General features: G+C 53.3%; 1 protein-coding gene across 3 annotated transcripts in view; it reads left to right on the forward strand.

Moving 5' to 3' along the window:
* Window positions 1–3552: 3552 nt before the first annotated feature.
* PDIA5 (protein disulfide isomerase family A member 5) overlaps window positions 3553–20394 on the forward strand; it is an 89884-nt gene continuing 73042 nt past the window's right edge. For 2 of the 3 annotated variants that reach the window (XM_070072206.1, XM_070072207.1), the window contains exon 1: window positions 3554–3732. In XM_070072206.1, coding sequence (XP_069928307.1) covers window positions 3685–3732 — 48 coding nt within the window. In that variant the 5' untranslated portion in view covers window positions 3554–3684. Of the gene's footprint in view, window positions 3733–20394 lie in introns of all 3 variants that reach the window. The other variant, XM_008266835.4, reaches the window with a different exon arrangement.

Genomic DNA, 20394 nt, shown 5'->3' on the forward strand with positions numbered 1-20394 from the left:
CTCTCAGTCCCTGGCCCTCTGGGACCCTGGACCACAGGCATGTGGCTTCCTTCCTTCCTTCCTCGCCTCCCTCTGACCGCCTTTGGCAGTTACAATTCTGCAGAGTTCAGCCCTCCCCTGGACCCTTAACCAAATTAGAAGGAATCCTGAAAACTAACTGATCCACCCACCCTCCATTGTTCAGACTTTTAAAAATATGAGGTATGACTGACATACAGTAAAATGTACAGACGGTAGCATGCAGCTCAAATTAAGTCCGTAAGTTAATTTCCACACAGGTCGGTCACCCAGTTAGAAGAAACAGGACATTGTCAGCCTCAAGCTTTTGCCAGGTTGGTCTCCACTCTTCTCCCATTTGTTTTTCTTCTGTCATCACAGACATTGTCTATTCTTGGACTTCAGATGAATGATTACATGGTATATACAGTTCTGTGTCTGGCTGCTTTTGCACAATACCATGGTTTTGAGATTTATCCACGTACCACTAGTGTGTTATTTTACTTTTAAGATTTATTTATTTATTGAAAGGCAGAGTGAGTGAGAGAAAGGAGAGAGAGATGCCTTCCACTCCCTGATGGTCTACTCCCTGAATGCCAACAACAGCCAGGGCTAGGCCAGGCAAAAGCCAGGAGCTAAGAGCCAGGGCGGGAATTCAGTCCATATGAGTGGCAGGAACCCAGGTATTGAGCCATCCTCTGGTGCCTCTCCAGGCGCTTTAGCAGGGAGCTGGATCAGAAGTGGAAGAGCCAAGACTAAAATCAGTGCTCTGACATGGGAGGTGAGCCGTGGCTCAACCTCCTGCATCACAGTTTGTTCTGATTTGTTGTAGAATGTGCCATCATTTATTTACCCATTCTGTTCAAGGACTTTCAGGTTGTGTGCGGTTTTGGCTACTGTAAGAATGTGCTTGGGCTGCCATGGCAGAGCACGGCAGGAGGATGGCTTGAATGGCAGGAATGGGTTTTCTCATGAGCCTGAGGGTTAGAAGTCCATGTTCAGGGTGTTGACAGGGGTGGTTTCTTCCAAGAGCATCTCTGCTGGCTTGCCGATGGCCAGCTCCTCTCCGGGTCTTCACATGGTCTTTCCTCCATGTGTGGGTCCCAGGTGCTTCTTAAAGGATACTCGTCAGGTAGGGTAAGGGCCCAGCCCAATGACCTCATTTCACTTTAGCTATTTCTTTTAAAAATGTATTTATTTGAGGGGCCGGCGCTGTGGCACACTAGGTTAATCCTCCACCTGTGGGCTTCCCCTATGGGCACCAGGTTCTAGTCCTGATTGCTCCTCTCGCAGTCCAGCTCTCTGCTGTGGCCTGGAAAGCAGCAGAAGATGGCCCAAGTGCTTGGGCCCCCACCCCCACATGGGAGACCAGGAAGAGGCACCTGGCTCCTGGCTTCGGATTGGCGTAGCTCTGGCCGTTGTGGCCATTTAGGGGGTGAACCATCAGATGGAAGACCTTTCTCTCTCTCTCTCTCTCTCTCTCACTGTCCACTCTGCCTGTCAAAAAAAAATGTATTTGAGAGTCAAAAAGCTAGATAGACTTACAGATAGAAAGATAGATAGAGCTCCCATCTGCTGATCCACTCCCTGAATGCCCACAATGGCTGCGGCTGGCCAGGTTGAATGCCATCCAGGGTTCCCACTTGGGTGGCAGGAACCCAACTACTTGAGCTATCACCTGCTGCCTCACAGGGTCTGCATTAATAGGGGTCTGAAGTCAGGAGCCAGAGCTGGAATTGACCCCAGCCACTCTGGTATGGGATGTGGGCATGCCAAACAACCTCATAACAACCTGGCCAAACATCTGCCCCTTTCTCAGTCCGAGGTTGGCTGAATTGCATGTGCAGAACCTGTGGACATGGAGGACCGACTGCAACTGCAGATTGCAGGAAATGCTGGGCAAGGGAACCCTGAACCAATGCCTTGAAGGGCCTCTTTGCAGGGGCACAGACAGGAGAGCTCCTGGGGCCAGAGAGAAGCCAGGGAAGTACTGGGGTGGATAGAAAAGGAAGAGAACAAGCCCTGTGGTGGGAGCAGCTCCAAGGAAGGCAGGAGGCCGGAACTGATGGTCTGGGTAACTGGAGTTGCGTGGGCAAGGGTGAGGGCAGGCAGGAGATGGGGTGGGAGAGCTGGGGCCCAGACCGTGCAGGGCTGCAGGTCGAGGGAGAGAGGAGTTCAGATTTCATTCTAAGAGCAATGGGAAACCACTGGAGGGTTTCAGAGAAGTGACAAGCACCATCCAGCTGACTAAGAAATGCATTCTGGGGGAGAAGCAGCCGAGCTCTTTAAGAGATGGTGAGGGGCCAGCATTGTGGTGTAGCAGGTAAAGCTACTGCCTGCAGTGCCAGCATCCCATAGGGGTGCCTATTCGAGTCCTGGCTGCTCCACTTCTGATCCAGCTCTCTGATATGGCCTGGGGAAGCAGAAGATGGTCCAAATCCTTGGGCTCTGCACCCACGTGGGAGACCCGGAAGAAGCTCCTGGCTCCTGGCTTTAGATCAGCACAGCTCCCAGCAGCCATCTGGGGAATGAACCAGCGGATGGAAGACTCTCTCTCTCTGCCTCTGCCTCTCTGTAACTCTGCCTTTCAAATACATAAATAAATTAAAAAAAAAAAAGCAAGATGGTGACGCTTGCCTAGGTGAGGCGTGTTAGACCCAATGGGGCAGAGGAGATACATTTTGGAGGCAGAATCAGTAAGGCATGGAGAGGGGTCGGAAGGGCTTGTTGAGAAGAGGGGCGAGTCAAGGATGCTTTCTCGAATTTTGAGCTTTGAATTTCCAGACGTGGCAAGGATCTTGCAGCTGCAGCCCACCAACTGTGCACCTCTCTTGTCATCTCACTACTCTATAGATAAAGGGTACTTCAAAAATGTCACAGTAAATGGAGTCACATATGTTTATTTTGGTGCATTTTGAGATCTGGGCATACAAGGAGTTATCAAAAAGTTCATGGAGGTGTAGGCGTGTGGCTTGGTGGTTAAGGTGCCAGTTAAGATGCTTGTGTTTCAGGGTGGGCATTGTGGGGCAGCAGGTTAAGCTGTGCTTGGGATGCCCACATTCCACATTGTAGGGCTGCTTGAAATCCCAGATACTCTATTTCTGATCCAGCTCCTTGCTAATGTGCCTGGGTGCCAGAGCATGATGGCTCAAGTGCTTGGGCTTCTGCCAACCACGTGGGAGACCCGGATGGAGTTCCTTGGTCCTGGCTTGGTCCTGGCTTAATCCTGGCTGTTGTGAGCTGTTCATGTCCTCCACAACAGGCTGGGTGACCTGGCTCAAATTGCTTAAATTCTCTGGGCTGTTCCCAATTCTCAAAGTTCGGAAAAGAAAACTTACTTCTGGAGTTGAGTGAGACATTGTTCCTGAAGCCACCAGGCACACCCTACTCCCTGACGTTGCATTTGCACCTTCCACTGCCGCTGCTGCCCCGCCCAGGGGCCAGGTCCACCCCAGCAGGCGTCCCGCGGGCTCCCGAGCCCAGCCTGGTTACAAACTACAAGTCCCAGCAAGCATTTCTCCCCAGCCCTTCTCCCAGCCTGGTGCGCATGCTTTGGCAGACGTGGCACCGGGAACTCGGAGGCGGGGAGCGGCTGGGAAGTGGCCGCGGCGCGGCGGAGCTAGCTGGCGGGCTCGGGAGCTGGAGTGCAGTGCAGAGCCGAGCCGGCGGTGGGCAGCGGCGGTGGGGATGGCGCGGGCCGGGCCGGCGTGGCTGCTGCTGCTGCTGGCGATCTGGGTGAGGCTATGGGGCAGGGGTCCGGGCCGGGGCTACCACGTGCGCCTCGCGTGCCCCTGCGCTTGCTCCTCTCTAGGCTGTCCCTGGACGTGCTGGGGGCTAGCCTTCAGGCAGCCGGGCTGGGGCGTGCGTGCAAGGCAGGCGGACACCTGGTGGCCGCGCGGGAGACAGCGGGGCAGTCCCCGTGCCCTCCCCGGCGCAGGGGCAACGGCAGCCCCGGGGCGTTGGGCGATCCGCATCAGAGTAGAGTGCGTGCGCCTCCACAGGCACAACTTTGCGGGGGCGCAAGTCGGGAACCGCCACCAGCTCGGGCCGGACCCCCGCGGGCTGGAAGGCGCGCCCCGCCCGGGTCTCGGGCGCTGCACCTGTGTGAGTGCGGGGTGGGATGGGGGCTCTTTCCGCTCGCACTGCCTTGTTTTATCGCCACCTCGTTCTTGGTTTCGACCCTAGGCGGCTTGGGAAACCGCGGGGCTCCACCTGGGCCTCGGCCCGCAGGCCAGGCTCAGAGGGCTGGGCGGGGTCATCGTTGGCCGCCCTGGTCGAGGAGTTCTGCCCTTACACCCGTCCGAGGCTGGTTCCAGCCCCGGCCACTTTTATCTGTGTGTGGCACCCGATCATTTCATGTGTCTGACTTAGTCTCTTCATCCGTGAAATGGGGCCGGCAAAGGCACCCCTGGCAAGGTTTTCACGCGGGTGGCGGGGATAAGGTATCGGAGGGCTGCAAACTGCAGAATCACACCGGGCGGAGGAGGAGTGGCCCTGGGGTTGCTGAACTTGGGGCCGGAGAGCCCTGGGGGATTGAGGTGGGGGGCGGGGGTGTCCGGCTGCTGGGTTTGGCCTGGGCGATGCTGCTGTGGGTGTGTGATAGGACCTAGTGCCCCCCTTCCACATCCCTCTCAGAACTTCTGGTCTCCCTGATTTTTAGGACCTACCCACCCCGGCTCCTTTTTTTTCCCCTGAAGTTTTGGGGGAAATTTCTGCTCCTGGCACCGTCACCACCCTCGGATGTTCCAGTGCTTTGTGTTTGGGTGTGGCCAGTTTGCTGGGCAAATAAGAGGAGAAAAAGTGTGGATTGAGTCATTTTGAGTACTTCCATCTCTTGATAACCCTGCCTCTTGGGGAGGAACGGGTTGTGTGGAAGTGAGTGAGGATGGAAGAGTCCCCTGATCTCCTAGGTTTGCATGTTTCCCTGGAGAGAAGGGGCTGGAGGGGCAGTGGCTCCCCTCAGTCTGGGTGTGCAGGCTCTGTGTGCTCTGGGCACCATCAGCCTTGGAGCTGATGGGTAGGGTCTTCAGGTCTTCAGATCAGGCAGGTCTGTACAGGGGTCATCTCCTATGCAGCTGGTCAGGTTTTGAGATCCTTCCTACCTCCCTTTCCCTCTCCTGTTAGAGCAAAGGGCGTGGGAATCTGAAGTTTCATTTCGTGTATGTTTATTTATCAACTACAGTGTTTGGCAGGGGGTTGGATTTTGGGTGGGGAGCAAAACACACATTGTGTCTGCCCTCTGGATGCCCTGGCTGGGTGGGAGCCATGCACTTCTGTAGGGGGAGGGTCAGCCGTGGCCTTCGGAGGTGGGGGGGGGGTGAGCAGCCTGCAGAGAATGTGGTAGGCAGATGGGCAGGGGAGGTGTGGCAGAGCAAGGGTCCTGAGGTCTCCTCCGTAGCAAGCAGCTTACGTCTGCTTGCCTGAAGCTAGAGTTTGTTAGCAAGTGTGAGGCGGAAGGACCATGCCAGCTGGGCAGTGGCGAGGGGTGCCTGGACATGGGCTTGGGTCTCCGTAAGTTCACATGTCATATCCATCTGATAAGGGCACCCCAGGTCCCCGGAAGTGGCCTGGATTTCTTTGTTCTGTCAATATTTGCCAAGGGTGGCTGTGTGCCCAGAGCCAGCAGTGACCCAAGGGGTCTGAATAAAGCCAGGAGCCCCCCTTTATCTGCTGCTTCACTTTGTTTATTTTTATTTTTATTATTTTTATCTTTTTTGACAGATAGACAGTGAGAGAGACGAGAGACAGAGAGAAAGGTTTTCCTTCCGTTGGTTCACCCCCCCAAATGGCCACCACGGCTGGAGCTGTGCTGATCAGAAGCCAGGAGCCAGGTGCTTCTTCCTGGTCTCTCATGCAGGTACAGGGGCCCAAGCACTTGGGCCATCCTCCACTGCACTCCCAGGCCACAGCAGAGAGCTGGACTGGAAGAGGGGCAACCGGAACTAGAACCGGGTGCCCATATGGGATGCCAGCACCACAGGCGGAGGATTAGCCACGTGAGCCGTGGTGCAGACCCCTGGTGCTTCACTTTGTACCATTTTGGTTATCTGTGGTCAGCAAAGAGGGTGTAGACAGTACAGCTGTGGCAGAGGCCACGGGGACACGCACCTAAGTTTTATTATAGTTATTGTTACAATTGGTCTGTTTTATTGTGCATTAATATTCTTATTAATCTCTTACTGTGCTTAATTTATAAGTTAAGCTTTATTGTGAGTATATTTAGGGAAAAAACAGGGTTTGTGTAGTGTTCAATACTATCTGTGATTCAAGCATCCACTGAGGGGTCTTTTGAAAAATATTTATTTATTGGGGCACCTATGGCACCAGTATCCCACATGGTCGCTGTTTCGTGTAGTGGCTGCTCCTCTTCAGACTCGTCTCTCTGCTCTGGCCTGGGAAAGCAGTGGAAGATGGCTCAAGTCCTTGGCCCCTGCACCCGTGTGGGAGACCCGGAAGAAGCTCCTGGCTCCTGGCTTTGGATCAGCCCAATGCTGGCCATTGCAGCCATTTGGGAGTGAGCCAGTGGATGGAAGACCTTTCTCTCTGTCTCTCCCTCTCACTGTCTGTAACTCTGCCTCTCAATAAATAAATATTTAAAAAATATTTTAAAATAGTTTAAATATATAAATACATATTTTACAGAGAGACAGAGAGATCGATCTTTTATCACTGGTTCACTCCCTAAATGGCTGCAACAGCTGTGGCGGGGCCAGGCTGAAGTCAGGAGCCTGGAGCTCCATCTGGGTCTCTCTTATGGCTGCACTTCCTCTGCTTTCCAAGGCACATGTGCAGGGAGGTGGATCAGAAAAGGAGCAGCTGGCACTCCAACCATCACTCCGATATGGGACACCATTGTGGCAGTTGTGGCTTAACCCACTGTGGCACAATGCAGGCCCCCCACCAGGGGTCTTGGATTGGAATCCCCATGGACAAGTGCTGGGGGCAGGGGGAACTCCTGTATAATGGGATCTACTGAGATTTGTATACAGGGAGGTATACCCAATACATTTTTTACACCAGCAAAAGTATGGAAATGGCTTAAATGCTTAGGAATGCAGCATGGTTCAATAATTTATAGCCCTGTTCACATTATGGAAAGTGATGTTTGTCTTTGTCATTTAGCCTGGGATAACAAATATCCCATAGACTGGGTGGCTTATAAATAACAAGAGATTTATTTCTCAGTCCTGGAGGCTGCAAGTCCAGGCTGACACCTGCCCACTTCCCTGTGCATCCTCATGTGGTGGGGAGAGAGGGGGCTGGAGAGCTCTCTCGGGTCCTTCCTCTGTAAACATTTTTTACTTAAAAAAAAAAAAAAAATGCATTGATTTGAGAGGCAGAAAGACACAGACAGACTGAGAGCACTCCTGTCCTCTGGTCCACTTCCCAAGTGCCCACGGTAACCAGGGACGGAGCTGGTGCTGGAACCAGGAGCCAGGAACTCAGCTGAGGTCTTCCACACGCTTGGCAGGCACCCAGCTCCTCGAGCCATCATCACTGCCTTCCAGGATCGGAACTGGCAGGAAGCTGGAATCGGGAGCCAGAGCTGGAAATGGAACCCAGGCGCTCTGATGTGCAGCTCAGGCACCTTAACTCTTAGAGCGAACGCCTGCCTTCTGAGTCCCTGTTTACAGGGCACAAATCCTATTCATGAGAGCTGCACCCTCTTGACCTAATCAGCTTCCGGGGTTCCGCCTCCTACCACCATCAGATTAGGGTTCAGGATTTCAACATAAGACATCTGGGGAGGCACAAACATTCAGTCCGCTGCAGCGTTTGTAAAGAATATTCATGCTTTCTAGAATGTAGTGCTTGTCGTTAAAATAGTTTATGATGTTTATGAAGAGTGGGAGAATGGGGGCCAATGCTCCAGAGTGATGGGGAAAAGCAGAAAATGAAACCAATTCCCAGGGGAGCGAAAGTTCTGCATATGAGGAGTTAGCAGTGCATCAAAATGTTGACAGTGATTGTTCAGGAAGGCGGCTGTCTTAGGAAAAACTGCCTTTGCTGTGGCCTCGCAGCACAAGAGTCAACACAGAAGGCATCTGTGATCGCACGAGCCCTACTGTGGGGGACTCCGGCTGGTGTCCTGGGACCCCATTCGGTTCCGACACTGTCCGGAGGTAGCGGCAGATCCCACGGGCTGGGGGCTCAGGCCTCAGTGCTGCCCGGCCCCCAACACACACACACACTTAGAGGTGCCAGTCACAACCCTGAGGTTATTCCACCTGCACTTCTGACCAACCAGCTCCACACTGGGCTGTCATAGCCCCCTGCTCCCGTTAGGTTTATTTGCTAGGGTGGCTCACCGAACCCAGGGCAGCACGTGGATGTGTGAGTTCGTTATAAAGGACATTACCAAGGCTGGGGGGTGGGGGGAGGGGAGGCACAGGGGCCAGAGCTCCCATGCCCTCTGCAGGTGTGTACCCTCTAGGAACCTGTGTGTTTTCCCATTTCTGAAGCTCTCCAGACTCTGTCCTTTGGGTTTTTATGGGGACCTCGCTGCAGAGCCTGGATTGCTAGTAGGCTGAGTGGGGACCCAGCACGGGCCGTGTGTTCAGATTCACTTCTGTGCAGCCTGCCTTCTTCCTGGGTATAGGACAGGACCCCTTGGGAAATGGGGGTCTTATCATCTACTGTCAGAGGAAGGTGGGGAAGACTAGAGTGTCTGAGGCCCGCCACAGGGAAAGAGAAATTCTAGTCTCTGTGGCTGCCTTGAGGAAGGAGTGATGAGCCAGGAACCACGAACACAAAGCAGAAAATACCCATCATAATATCACAGAGCTGTGGGTGACCTCTGCGAACTTCTTTGCTTATGCTTTCCTGTATTTTCCAAGGTTTCCCCATGAATATATATTAGTTTGTAGCCAGAAAAGTTAATAGAGATTTTTGAAAGATCCTTTTGAGGACCCTTAGCCTTCCCGAAGGATCCTGGAGTGGAAGGCATGACAGTCAACAGCTGGGACCAGGTAGCCCCGGGAGCTTGCAGGCTGGGGCCTCTGCCCTTGGCCACGACCCTGCTCCCTAGCCCCCTGCTCCCTGCAGCTGGCCCTGCCCTGGTACTGTCCATGCTGATGTCCCGCATTCTCCATCTGGTCTGCAGAAGGGAGAGGTGTCAGGGCCAGAGAGCACTCGAGATGTGGCCTAGCTCAGCGGTCCTCAGACGTCTGGCCAAGGGCTGGAGCTGGGACATGAGATCACTGGTACACAGATGAATTAGAAAAGTAACTGCGGTGAGTGGTTTCCCCCATATTTTTAGTGTAAAAACATGTCTGTTTTCTGACTTGATGTCTGTATTTGGGGGGCAGGTTACCGTGTCCTTTTGAAAAGTGACATTTGGGGGAGTATTCTGACTGTGATTTCATTTGAAAAAGTCCTTCCTTGATAAAATTTCTTTTAAAACAAACCTATGATGTATATTTTGTTTTATTTTTTAAAGATTTATTTATTTATTTGAAAGTCCGAGTTATAGAGGGAGGGGGAGAGACAGAGAGTAAGAGATAGGTTTTTCATCTGCTCATTCACTCCCCAGATAGCTTCAATGGCCGTGACTGGGCCAGTCCAAAGCAGGGAACCTGGAACTTCATCTGGGTTTCCCACATGGGTGGCAAGGGCCCGAACACTTGGGCCATCCTCTGCTGCTTTCCCAGGTCCATTAGCAGGGAGCTGGATCAGAAATGGAGCAGTGGGGACATGAACTAGTACCCATATGGGATGCTGGCCTCACAGGCTGTGGCTTCCCTGCTATGCCACAGCGCTGGCCACTGTTTTGTTTTAAACAAATCTGTTCTGCCAGTGTATGAGCGTCCATGCTCCTGACCGCCTGCAGCTGGGACCCTGGGGGCCTGTGGGTGGAGGTGCAGGAGGCAGCTGTGGGCCCCAGTCTCTCCCACAGAGCTTTTAAGATACTCTCCTCTCGGTTCTCTCCTTCTCTGGGCCCATTATATATTTAATAGGCTTTTGTGGGCTGGCCTGGGGACCTAATTGCCATTTATAATGCCGTTTGGAACCTGCAGTACACTTTTCCCACAGAAATAAACACATTAGGGAGGAAGTCTTCCCACAGGCCCCGTGGCTGAGTTGGTCCATGAATGGCCAGCGCGGGCTGGGGTGGAGGGTGTGGATCTGGGACAGGGCCAGGCTGTGGGGCACCCAGGAGCCAGAGCAGGTCTCAGGCAGGAGTAAGCTGGGAGCTGGGTTCCCGTGGGGGCCAGCCCGAGAGCTGCAGCAGCGGGGATCCTCGTGTCTCGCTGGGGTCCAAGTTTGCAGGAGGAGGAAATTGCACAGGCAGGACGCGGGCCATGAGGAATGATAGGCCAGGCTAGCAGATGAGTCTGAGGGTCGGGGGTAGTGGAGGCACAGGACAGACAGGACAAAAGTGGCCCTTTTAACATCATGGGGCCATAGGCAGGGCTGGGTTGGAGGGGAGCCGCTGGGGTAACTTTCCCAGAACAACCTGTCATCCATCCTCCTGCCTTCCTCTCTCTTATCTGCAAGATAAAGTCACGTGTGATATGGTAGAAGAAACAAGGGCTGGGAGCCAGCTAGACGCTCTGCAGCTGTGGGACCTGCAGCCAGGCCTCAGCTGGCTCGTCCGTAAACGGTGGTGAGCATATCCATCTCGTGGCGTCGCAAGCGTCAGGAACGTACAAGGAGCACTGGTGGGAGCCCAGCACTCCCTGCGTGCTGTTGAGTGAGAGGGGCTGGGCAGCCGGGGCTGGGGGTGGGGACCGTGGGGGGTCCTGGCGCAGGGGTGCCAAGTGGCAGGCCCCTGTGCTGCTGGGATTTTGGCTCTCCACGCCCCCTCTCTGCCAGATCCCTGCAGAGACCCTGGGAGGGTAGTGAGCCCAGAGGCCGAGGGTCTAAGTGCACGATGTTTCTCTCCCCTTCCTCTGCAAGTGGCTCCTCTCTGAGCACAGAGCTACACTTGTCCCCTGGGGGGCATGGCCCAGCTTGGTGGTTCTGGGCACGCTTGGTGGTTGTGACAGGTGTTCAGGCTGCTGTGTGACCGTGGGCCAGAAATGGTTACATGGGGTAGGTGACCTAGATGTCCAGTGGTTTATTTGTTCCCTGACCCACACCCTTTCTCTCTCTCTCTTTTTTAAACACCTGGCATCCTTGCGCCCAGTGGGAGAGGGAAGGGACAACAGTGCCTACCCATTGTGGGCTGCCCCGCGCCTGCACCTCGGGCTGAGGACAAACTGTGGCACATCTAGTCCCTTGGTAGGGGACCTCTGCACTTGCAAAACATCTCTGCAGGTCCCATGTTAGCGTGGTGAGATGAGGGGGGCAGCGATCCCTGGCCCCCCTTTAAAGAGGACTGGGGAGTATGGCCTGGGCGGTGGGACATTGCGAGGCGGCCCTGGCCTGCAGGGGCCTGCTTGGATGCTGACACGAGCCTGCTGACATGAGCCTGCTGCCACCTGTGCTCCCGGAGTGTCCCTGCTTCTGCTTTTTGGCTCCCTGGCAGCTCTGCCAGACTCTCGCCCTGGCAGCTCCAGCGTGCCGGCCCCTCTGACCACCCTGCCTCTTCCACCAGCTTGCCATCGCTTCTCCATGATCAGCTTTGCCGTCATGCAGTGGGGGCATCGAGCACTCACTATAGCCCTGGAATTGTCTTAGCATCTTTCCCCCCACCTCAAAGTCATTCCCAGGCCCGTTTCATTCCCCATTTTCAGCCTGCTGGGGGCAGAGGTGGTGGGGTGTCCAGCTGCACAGAATCCCACAGTTCTTCCAGCAGCTTGGGATCGGCAGGTGTCTTGCACTGGGGAGCAGGGCCATTGATTCTTGCTGGGAACTGTGAATAAGGACCCTGGGTTCAGGCCATCAGCTGGGCCCAGCCCTAAGGGGCCCCAGCATCTGAGCCTGGCTCGAGAGGGGGCCAAGGCTTGAGTGGGTGTGCTCTCACCAGGGCTGTGGTCCTGCTGGGCCTGGGCAGGGATGGCCTGCTTGTGCTCTGGGTCTCAGATGTCCATTCATCCAACAGGTGCTTTACTCCCCAAGACAGCCATTTTCTTGAGAGTCTTGGATGAGCCAGGCCCCACACTGAGGTCCTGGGGCTATGAGGGTGAGTAAGACAGACGGCATTCCTTCCCCATGGCCTAGCCAAGAGCCACTGATGAGCTCACTGTCTTAGCTGGTAAGAGGATGCGTAGTCACTCGATCCCTCACCTCCTTCAGGGACTCAGGAGAGGCTTCTCTGAGAACCTAGGAACCCTTGCCTAGGACGACTTTAAGTTATTTGAGAGGCAGAAGGACAGACAGAGACCGAGAGAGAGCTCCTGTCTGCCAGCCCACTCCCCAAACGCCCACAACAGCTGGGGCCAGGCCTAGCCAGAGTTTGGGTCCTGGAGCTCAAGTCAAGTCTCCCATGAGGGGGCACCATCACTGCTGCCTCCCGGGGTTTGCATTAGCAGGAATATGGAGTCAGGAGCCAGAGCTGGGTATTGAACCCAGGCACTCAGCTGTGGGAAAGCAATGTCCCGATCACCAGCCCAAGTGCCTGCCCCTGATCGTATTTTTAAATGTTTAGAACAGAGCGTAGGATTACAGAGGTTCCCAGCTCTAGGAGAATTTTAGTTTTAGGAGAATTGAAACACAGTTACCCAATTGCTATTTTTGTGACTTGTGTGTCTTGGTTAGTATATCAGATAAGATCTAAGTGGCAGGTTCCACCACTTCTGCAGTTGTAGGCAGCGAAGGGCACTTGGCATGCGGTTTTCCGTGGGGCAGAGTCGCCACTACCGTCATTCCTGCCCTCAGGAACGCAGAGAGCATCCTCACCCTCACAGCAAAGGAAGGCCACGTTCCAGTCTTAGTGGCCGTGAAGATGGATTTTCTTTCCCCTCTGCCCCAGTTCATGGACCTTCCTGTACAGAAAAATTATCCAGAAACGTGGAAATTGAAGATGATTCTGTGACCTTTGAGTGTGCTGGCAGAGCGTGTCTGGGGAGCCCACCTGCTGGCCAGGCGGTGCTGCAGGAGAGGGAGCTATGTGCGTTCGTGTTTCAGGGATGCGTGCTCTGACCTGTTAGGAAGGGTTTTGCCCTGCAGCACTGGCCAGCTTGGTATCTCATGTAGCAATCGGGTCTCAGGACTCTTCCCTGCCCACCACCACGTAGACAATGGTTTCTTACATATTTTAAACAATGTTGTTGTTGTTGTTGTTTTTATAAGGTCTATTTATGTATTTCAAAGAATTACAGAGAGAAAGGGAGAGGTCTTCTGTCTGCTGGTTCACTCCTCAAGTGGCTGCAACAGCCAGGGCTGGGCCAGGCTAAAGTAGAAGGCTAGGAGCTTCATCAGGGTCTCCCATGTGGGTGGCAGGGGCCCCAACACTTGGGCCATCTTCTGCTGCTTTCTCAGGAGCTGGGCCGGGTTGTGGAACAGCTGGGACTCAAACTGGTGCTCATATGGGATGCCAGCATCATGGGTGGCAGCTTTACCTGCTAAGCCACAATGCCAGCCCCCACAATGTATTTTAGTTTTTTTTTTTTTTTTTTTTTTTTTTGGTCTTGGCTTTGTCATATTAGTAGGGTCCTTATTAATGAGTTAGAGAAAACTTTAAAATCCACTCAGTATCTGTATGAGAATCAGCTTTTTAACATTTGAATATTGCACTTGGCCCCGGTTTGAGATCTGCCAAGTGAGCAAGGCAAGAGAGCAACCTGGGCCAAGACCAACTGGGGAGAGAGCGGGGCAGGGTGGGGGTGAGGGTGGGGGAGAGGAAGGGCAGCATTTGGAGGACAGGGGAGCAGAGAGTTTAGGAAGGAGACAGGAAGATAGAGAGGTAGCAGGGAGACCAGGAGTGCTGTGTCCAGGTCAAGAGGCTGAGCCAAATGAGAAGTGCAGATATCTGCAGGGTTTGTCATTGGTGGGATCCTCGCTGATCCCCACCCATCTGGGGAGGGCGCGGATTTCAGAGGGAGGAGGAGAAGACGGGAGCAGAGGGGAGATGGACAGTCTCGGCTGGGAATGCCATGACTTCCCTGAGTTTCAGAGAGAGGGTGTTTAGCAGATGGGGCACTGGTGGAGTTTGTCCAACCTGGCTCTAGCCAAAACCTTTTCCAGGGGATCTGGGTAAAGAGGGGTTCCCCAGCCCCCCAGAGCCACCTGATGGTTTTATTCTCTGGTGATGCCCGTGATTGTCGGTGTCTAGAAGCCTGTGCCTGGGGCTGTGGTCAGCCACCAGAGCACGAATGTGTAAGTTAGCAGCTTTCACTCTGTGTGCTGGCTGGTAGTTTGCCAGCCAGGGCAGCTGCTGGCTTGGAATCACAGCTCTGTTACTTGCGTGTGGCACCAGGTAGGCTCATAGGCTGAGCTGTGGCGCCACAGGGCCTGAGCACCTGCCGTTGTGCTTTCTCTGAAGAGGCTTAGGGAGTGGTGGGGCTGCAGGTAGTGGAGGGAATGTGGGTTGGGTTGTCCCTAAGTTCACTGATTAGACTGCAAGGGGAAGCAGACTTGCTGTGGGTGCAGCTCCAGGGAGCGGACAAAAAAGGGCACACCCCAGTGGGTGAAGACAAGGGTATGGGCTGTGCTCACACACTCCTTCTATCTCAGTTTGTCCATCTCTATAGTGGGGTGACAGTGTCGTGCACGTCTTTGGGCCTAGGTACTGCAGCTCCTACAAGGAAAATCTCACAGTTTGTAACATAGCCCAGTGCAAATCCACCTCATTCTCCCAGCAAAGAATGTTCCACTCAGTGCTTCGGCTGGCTACCTGTGACCCTTGCTGGTGGTTTCTGTTGAATGTCATTTTAAAAGACTGGTGGAGGGAGCCACTGCATTGGGTTTGGGGTTCAGCTCTTGGGTTTAGATTCTCAAGGTCCGGGGGTGGGAGGCACCGTGTGTTTAAGAGCACGGACGGACCACGTAGGTCATGACCCTTGAGTTGTTCCTTTCCTATCAAGTCCCAGGGCTTTCGGACCGAGTTGTTTTTCCAGAGTGGCTGTTCACCTGCTCCCCCTCCCTCCCTTCTTTGCTGCTGCTCAGTCCAGTGCTCCCTCTGCCCGTTCTTCCTCGTTAACGCGTCTGCACACCAGGCTGGCAGCTGCCCAAAGCCCTCTTGGCTCTAAAAGAGGTTTTCCAAAACGTTAAAAGCTTTAGGGACTTAGAGCTGGGTAGATACGCTGCTGTTGCAATTACAGGATAAGAAAACCTGTTTTTATAAGCTCCAGCTGAGTGATCCCATCCCTGAACTGTCGCTGTGGACAGCCACACTTGTGTTGGGGGGCACACGATGGGGCCGAGGGACAACAGCTGTACCGTGTAGTCCTCAATGCAAGCTGTAAGGAAGCCAAGGACAGGCTAAGCATTCCTTATCTGGAGTGCTTGGGACTGGAAGTGTCTTGGATTCTTTTGGATTCTGGAATCTGTCATAATGAGATATCTTGGGCATGAGACCCAGATCTAAAGAAGAAGTTCACTTAGGTTTCACATCCACCTTTTACGCACAGCCTGCAGGTCATCTGATGCAATATTTTTAGGGTGCCTATGTTTTGACTGCGACCTGTCACTTGAGGTCAAGGGTAGAAGTTGCCACTGTGACGTCACGTCGGTGCTCAGAAAGTTTTGGGTTTGGGAGGATTTGGGATTTGGGATTTTCACATTAGGGATGCTCACTCTGTAAAAATTGCAGGGGGCCTTGTGTTTGCAGGGGCAGGCAATGAGTTGTGTGTGGCTCTAGAAGTCTTTTCTTTATGCTGTACCTCGGGCGCTGGGCGCTGCATTCTGTCAGCCTTGCATCTGAATTGTAGTCTCTTACTTGCTGTGTGGCCTTGAGCAAGTTCCTCCTCCTCCTTCTCCCTGTCCCCCTTCTTCCTCTTCTGTACTTATTTATTTGAAAGGGGAGACAGAGAGAGAAAGAGATCTTCCATCCACTGGTTTACTTCCCAAATGCCTGCAACAGTGAGGACTGGGCCAGGCTGAAGCCAGGAGCCAGGAGCCACTTGGAACCATCTTCTGCTGCCTTCCCAGGTGCTTTAGCAGGAAGTGGGATCTGAAGGGGACTAGCTGGGACTTGACAGCACTCAGATACGGGATGCTGGCACGGCAAGCAGTGGCTTGGCCTGCTGAGCCACAACGCCAGCCCCTTCTCTTGGGTTCTGTTCCTTCCTGGGTGCTTTCCCGTTTCCCTCTGTCTTCATGAGCGCCTTAGTTCCCTCAGCTGCTCCTTAGCAGAGGGTCCCACACCCCAGGGTTGGGCTTCCCTCCAACACACACAGTATCACCATTCAGGGACTCCATGCTTGCTTTTCTTTTTTTTTAAAGATTTATTGATTTTTTGCAACAACCAGATATTCCATCGCCAAAGCCAGGAGCCAAGAAGTCCACCCCGGTCTCCCACATGGTAGGGATCCAAGTACTTGGGCCATCTCGCTGCTTTCCCAGGTGCATTAGCAGAGAGCTGGATTGGAACCAGTGTCTGATATGGATATGGTTGGCCAGCATGACAAGCAGTAGGTTAACCGTTGTACCACAACATTGCTCACTTGTTGTTTTTGCAAAGGCTGCTGGGTAGACATTTGAAGATTGGGAAATGTTGGTGGTGAAATTCGGGACCTTGATCTGTGATTAGCCTCCACTCCTCCTATTCCTTGTAAGAAGTGGTATTTAGCCATGGGGGTTGGTGACAGATGCTTAGAATTTATCTTTTATGAGGGCATAAATGGCCCATATTTTAAAATTCATGCTCTTTTTTATATCTCACTGAAACTACTCTGAAGGTATCTGCTAGGCAGGTGTTGAATGCAGAGTACTTTCTAGATTCCACGTCACAGTCCCTGCAAAGCAGGCAGAGGTGTGGGCCATCCCCATGGGCCCCGCAGAAGGGCGGAAAGTGGCAGGCCCACCTGGGAACGTGCCTGGGTGCACGCACATGCCTCGGAGGGGCGGGGCTGGGTGGGGAGCACTCCTGGGGGGGTTCTGGGTGTTTCTTTTTTTCTTTTTTTTACAGGCAGAGTGGATAGTGAGAGAGAGAGACAGAGAGAAAGGTCTTCCTTTTGCGTTGGTTCACCCTCCAATGGCCACCGCGGCCGGTGCGCTGCGGCCGGCACATCGCGCTGATCCGATGGCAAGAGCCAGGTGCTTCTCCTGGTCTCCCATGGGGTGCAGGGCCCAAGCACTTGGGCCATCCTCCACTGCCTTCCCTGGCCACAGCAGAGAGCTGGCCTGGAAGAGGGGCAACCGGGACAGAATCCGGCGCCCCGACCGGGACTAGAACCCGGTGTGCTGGCGCCGCAAGGTGGAGGATTAGCCTAGTGAGCCGCGGCGCCGGCTCTGGGTGTTTCTTTTTTAAGACAAGTTTTGTTTGGTTTTTCTCACTCTTATGTGGTGGTAGTATCAACCTTGTAGAGGATTTAAGGGTTGCGGGGATGTAGAGGCCCCGTGTGCCCTGCGTCCTGGGTCCACTCAACCCTTGGTTTGGCCACACTCTGCCTCTCTGGGTAGGAAGCGTCGACCCTTTGCTGCTTCACCCCGCAAGCACTGCAGGGTTTCGCAGCACACCAGGGTGTTCTGGGCAGCCGCTGTAGCACAAGGATCCAGATCAGGACGAGTTCAGAGCAGGAATCACTCATGGCATTTAATCACCTTCTCTGGTCTCCTTTAATTTGGAACCAGCCCTCAGCCCGTGCCCCTGGTGACCTTGACATTTCTGAAAAACGTTTCCTCAGTTTGATTTCTGATGCCGTTTCCGGTCGGCGAGGCTGCAGGGGAGGCACAGGTGTGGCTCTGCCTGTCGCTGCTGGTGGTGGTGAGGCGGCCCCGCAGGGCAGGGGGTTTCCACGGTCACGCTGTGCTTTCTGACACAGAGATATTTTGAGACTCCAATATTTCCACAGTGGTAGGTAGTCAAAAACCGTGGTCATATTTTTTTCTTTAATTACTTAAATTGGACGTGCTTACGATGGCGAGTTGGAAGAGCAGAGAAAGGAGCAGATGACAGACCACCCCAGGATAAAGCCTTACTTTGTCTCACTACTTTTCTCCTCTGAGTGTGATTCTGTCTGTTGATAGTTGTGGCCCTAGCCTGTGTGTTTGGAATTCTGTTCTTTGAAACCTAACATTAAGACACAAATGGTTTCGTGTTGCACGGTCTGACAGCGTCGCTGAAGTGGCCGAGTTACTCGAGGAGTGGCTTCTGACTCCCATTTGGGCAAGCGCTCCCCAGCTGGTGGACACGTAGGTTGTTTACAGGTTACACTGCGTGAGTCACATCTGTCAGAACTGCTGCTGACTTCCTCAGGACAGATTCCCAGCAGTGGAATTACCGAGTCGGAGAGCGTAAACGCCTGGGAGATACTCCATCGGTGATGCCAAACCGCTTTCCAGAAAACTTGTACTGGCTGAGGTTTTGCCAGCAGTGTGTGGCAATTGGGCTGTATATTTTAAGAGAGGTACTAATGGTATTTGTCAACTTTTGTTTCTTTTCTCTTTTTTTTTCTCTTTTTGCTCTGAACGGTGGCCCACCCGTGAAGATTTGTGCTGAGATTAATTTCCTCTGTGTTGGTTTGGGAAAGCGTAGGTATTTATTTCCAAGGATAAATTATGGTCTAATGTAGCCTATTACTCTTCTCAAGTTGTCCCGCTCTGCTGCCTGCCTGGGGATGAGCTCTGTGAACACTGAGGTGGCTGTACCCGGGCAGACAGTCGAGGACGTCGCGGATTGGTGGTCCTATGTGAGGAGCTGTGGGATTTCACCTCGGGGACCCCAGGGGTAGGGGGTGTCTTTGCCACCTTCAGAGAGGGACAGGCTGACAGGTGCATCTAAACTTTGAAATGAGCAGGGCAGTGCAAGGACACAGGCCCCTGTGGATGAAAGCCTAGAGTTTCTGCAGCCTCTGGACCAGCCATGCTGAGCTGTCCCAGGCCCCGGAGGGTGACCTGGAGGCAGGAGATGGCACATGAGGAATGCTGAGGGGATTTCTGGGTCAGGGAACCAGCCAGCCTCCACTGGGACATCCAACCTCTTCATGGATGGCACTGGTCCTTGCTGTGAAAGGGTCGAGGTGGGCAACTGGATTGTCCTCTGTGTGTGGGCAGCTGCCACCCAGGGAGCAAGCTGTCTGCTAAAAACAGGCGCAGCAAAGGCTTGGAGATTTGCAGGAACACAGGCTGAGTCAGTGCCCTGCAGTCTCCCCGTCTGTCCTCATAAACAGCTTTTCTAAAAGTGCAAGATTTGGTGCTTTAGGCACTTTGAAATATCCTGACTGGAACAGAGACTACGATTTCTTTCTAGTTGAAGCTTTTGTTCCAGTAGGGACTCCAGATGTGTGCCAGAAAACTCACACTGACAGTTCCTTACAAAGATGATCTCACTCACATACACGTCTGGAGAGCAGTGTTCAGGGCAAGGATGATGTTGAGGGCACAGGTATCTTCTGGCTTGTTACCTTCACATTATAATCAAGTCCTTCATCCTCATTGTTTCAAGCTGGCTGATTGAGTTCCAGCCATTTTGTCCACATTCCATCTATGGAGAAGGAGGAGGCAAGGACCAAGAAAACTCAGAATATAAGTCTGTTAGAGGGGACTGGCATTGTGGCATACCAGATTAAGCTTCCGTCTGTAGCGTGGCATCCCATGTGGGCTCTGGTTCAAGACCCAGCTGCTCCACTTCCGATCCAGCTCCCTGGTAATGTGCCTGGGAAAGCAGAGGAGGATGGCCCAAGTGATTGGGCCCCTGCACACATTTGGGAGACCTGGAAGAAGCTGTGGGCTTCTGGCTTTGGCCTGACGTAGCCCTCAGCCAGAGCAAACATTTGGGGAGTGAACCAGTAGATAGAAGATTCTCTGTGTCTCCTCCTTTCTCAGTAACTCTGTCTTTCAAATAAATAAATAATAAATTTTTGGAAAAGCAAAAAAACAACAGAATTACTACTTAAAAATAAGTCTGTTAGGGGCTGGCGCTGTGGGTTAAAGCCCCAGGCTGTAGCACCAGCATCCTATATGTGTACTGGTTTGAGTCCCGGCTACTCCACTTCCAATCCAGCTCTCTGCTATGGCCTGGGAAAGCAGTAGAAGATGGCCCAAGTGCTTGGGCCCCTGCACACATGTGGGAGACCCAGAAGAAGCTCCTGGCTCCTGGCTTCGGATAGAACCCAGCTCCGACCGCTGTGGCCTTTTGGGGAGTGAACCAGTGGATGGAATACCTCTCTCTCCGTCTCTCTCTCTCTCTGTCTCTACCTCTCTCTGTAACTCTTTCAAATAAATAAAAATAAATCTTAAAAAAAAAAAAAAGGAACTAAAAAAAAAATAGTCTGTTAGAGACGATTCCTAAAAGGTGCCACTTAACACATTTACATTCCAGGAACTGGGATTTAGCCAAATGGCTACTCTGGCTGCAAATGAGCCCGAGGGGTGCGGCTTTTCTTGTGGGTGGCCTCGTGCCCAGAGAAG

This window comes from Oryctolagus cuniculus, chromosome 4, assembly GCF_964237555.1.
Source record: "Oryctolagus cuniculus chromosome 4, mOryCun1.1, whole genome shotgun sequence".
NCBI classification, from domain to species: Eukaryota; Metazoa; Chordata; class Mammalia; order Lagomorpha; family Leporidae; genus Oryctolagus; species Oryctolagus cuniculus.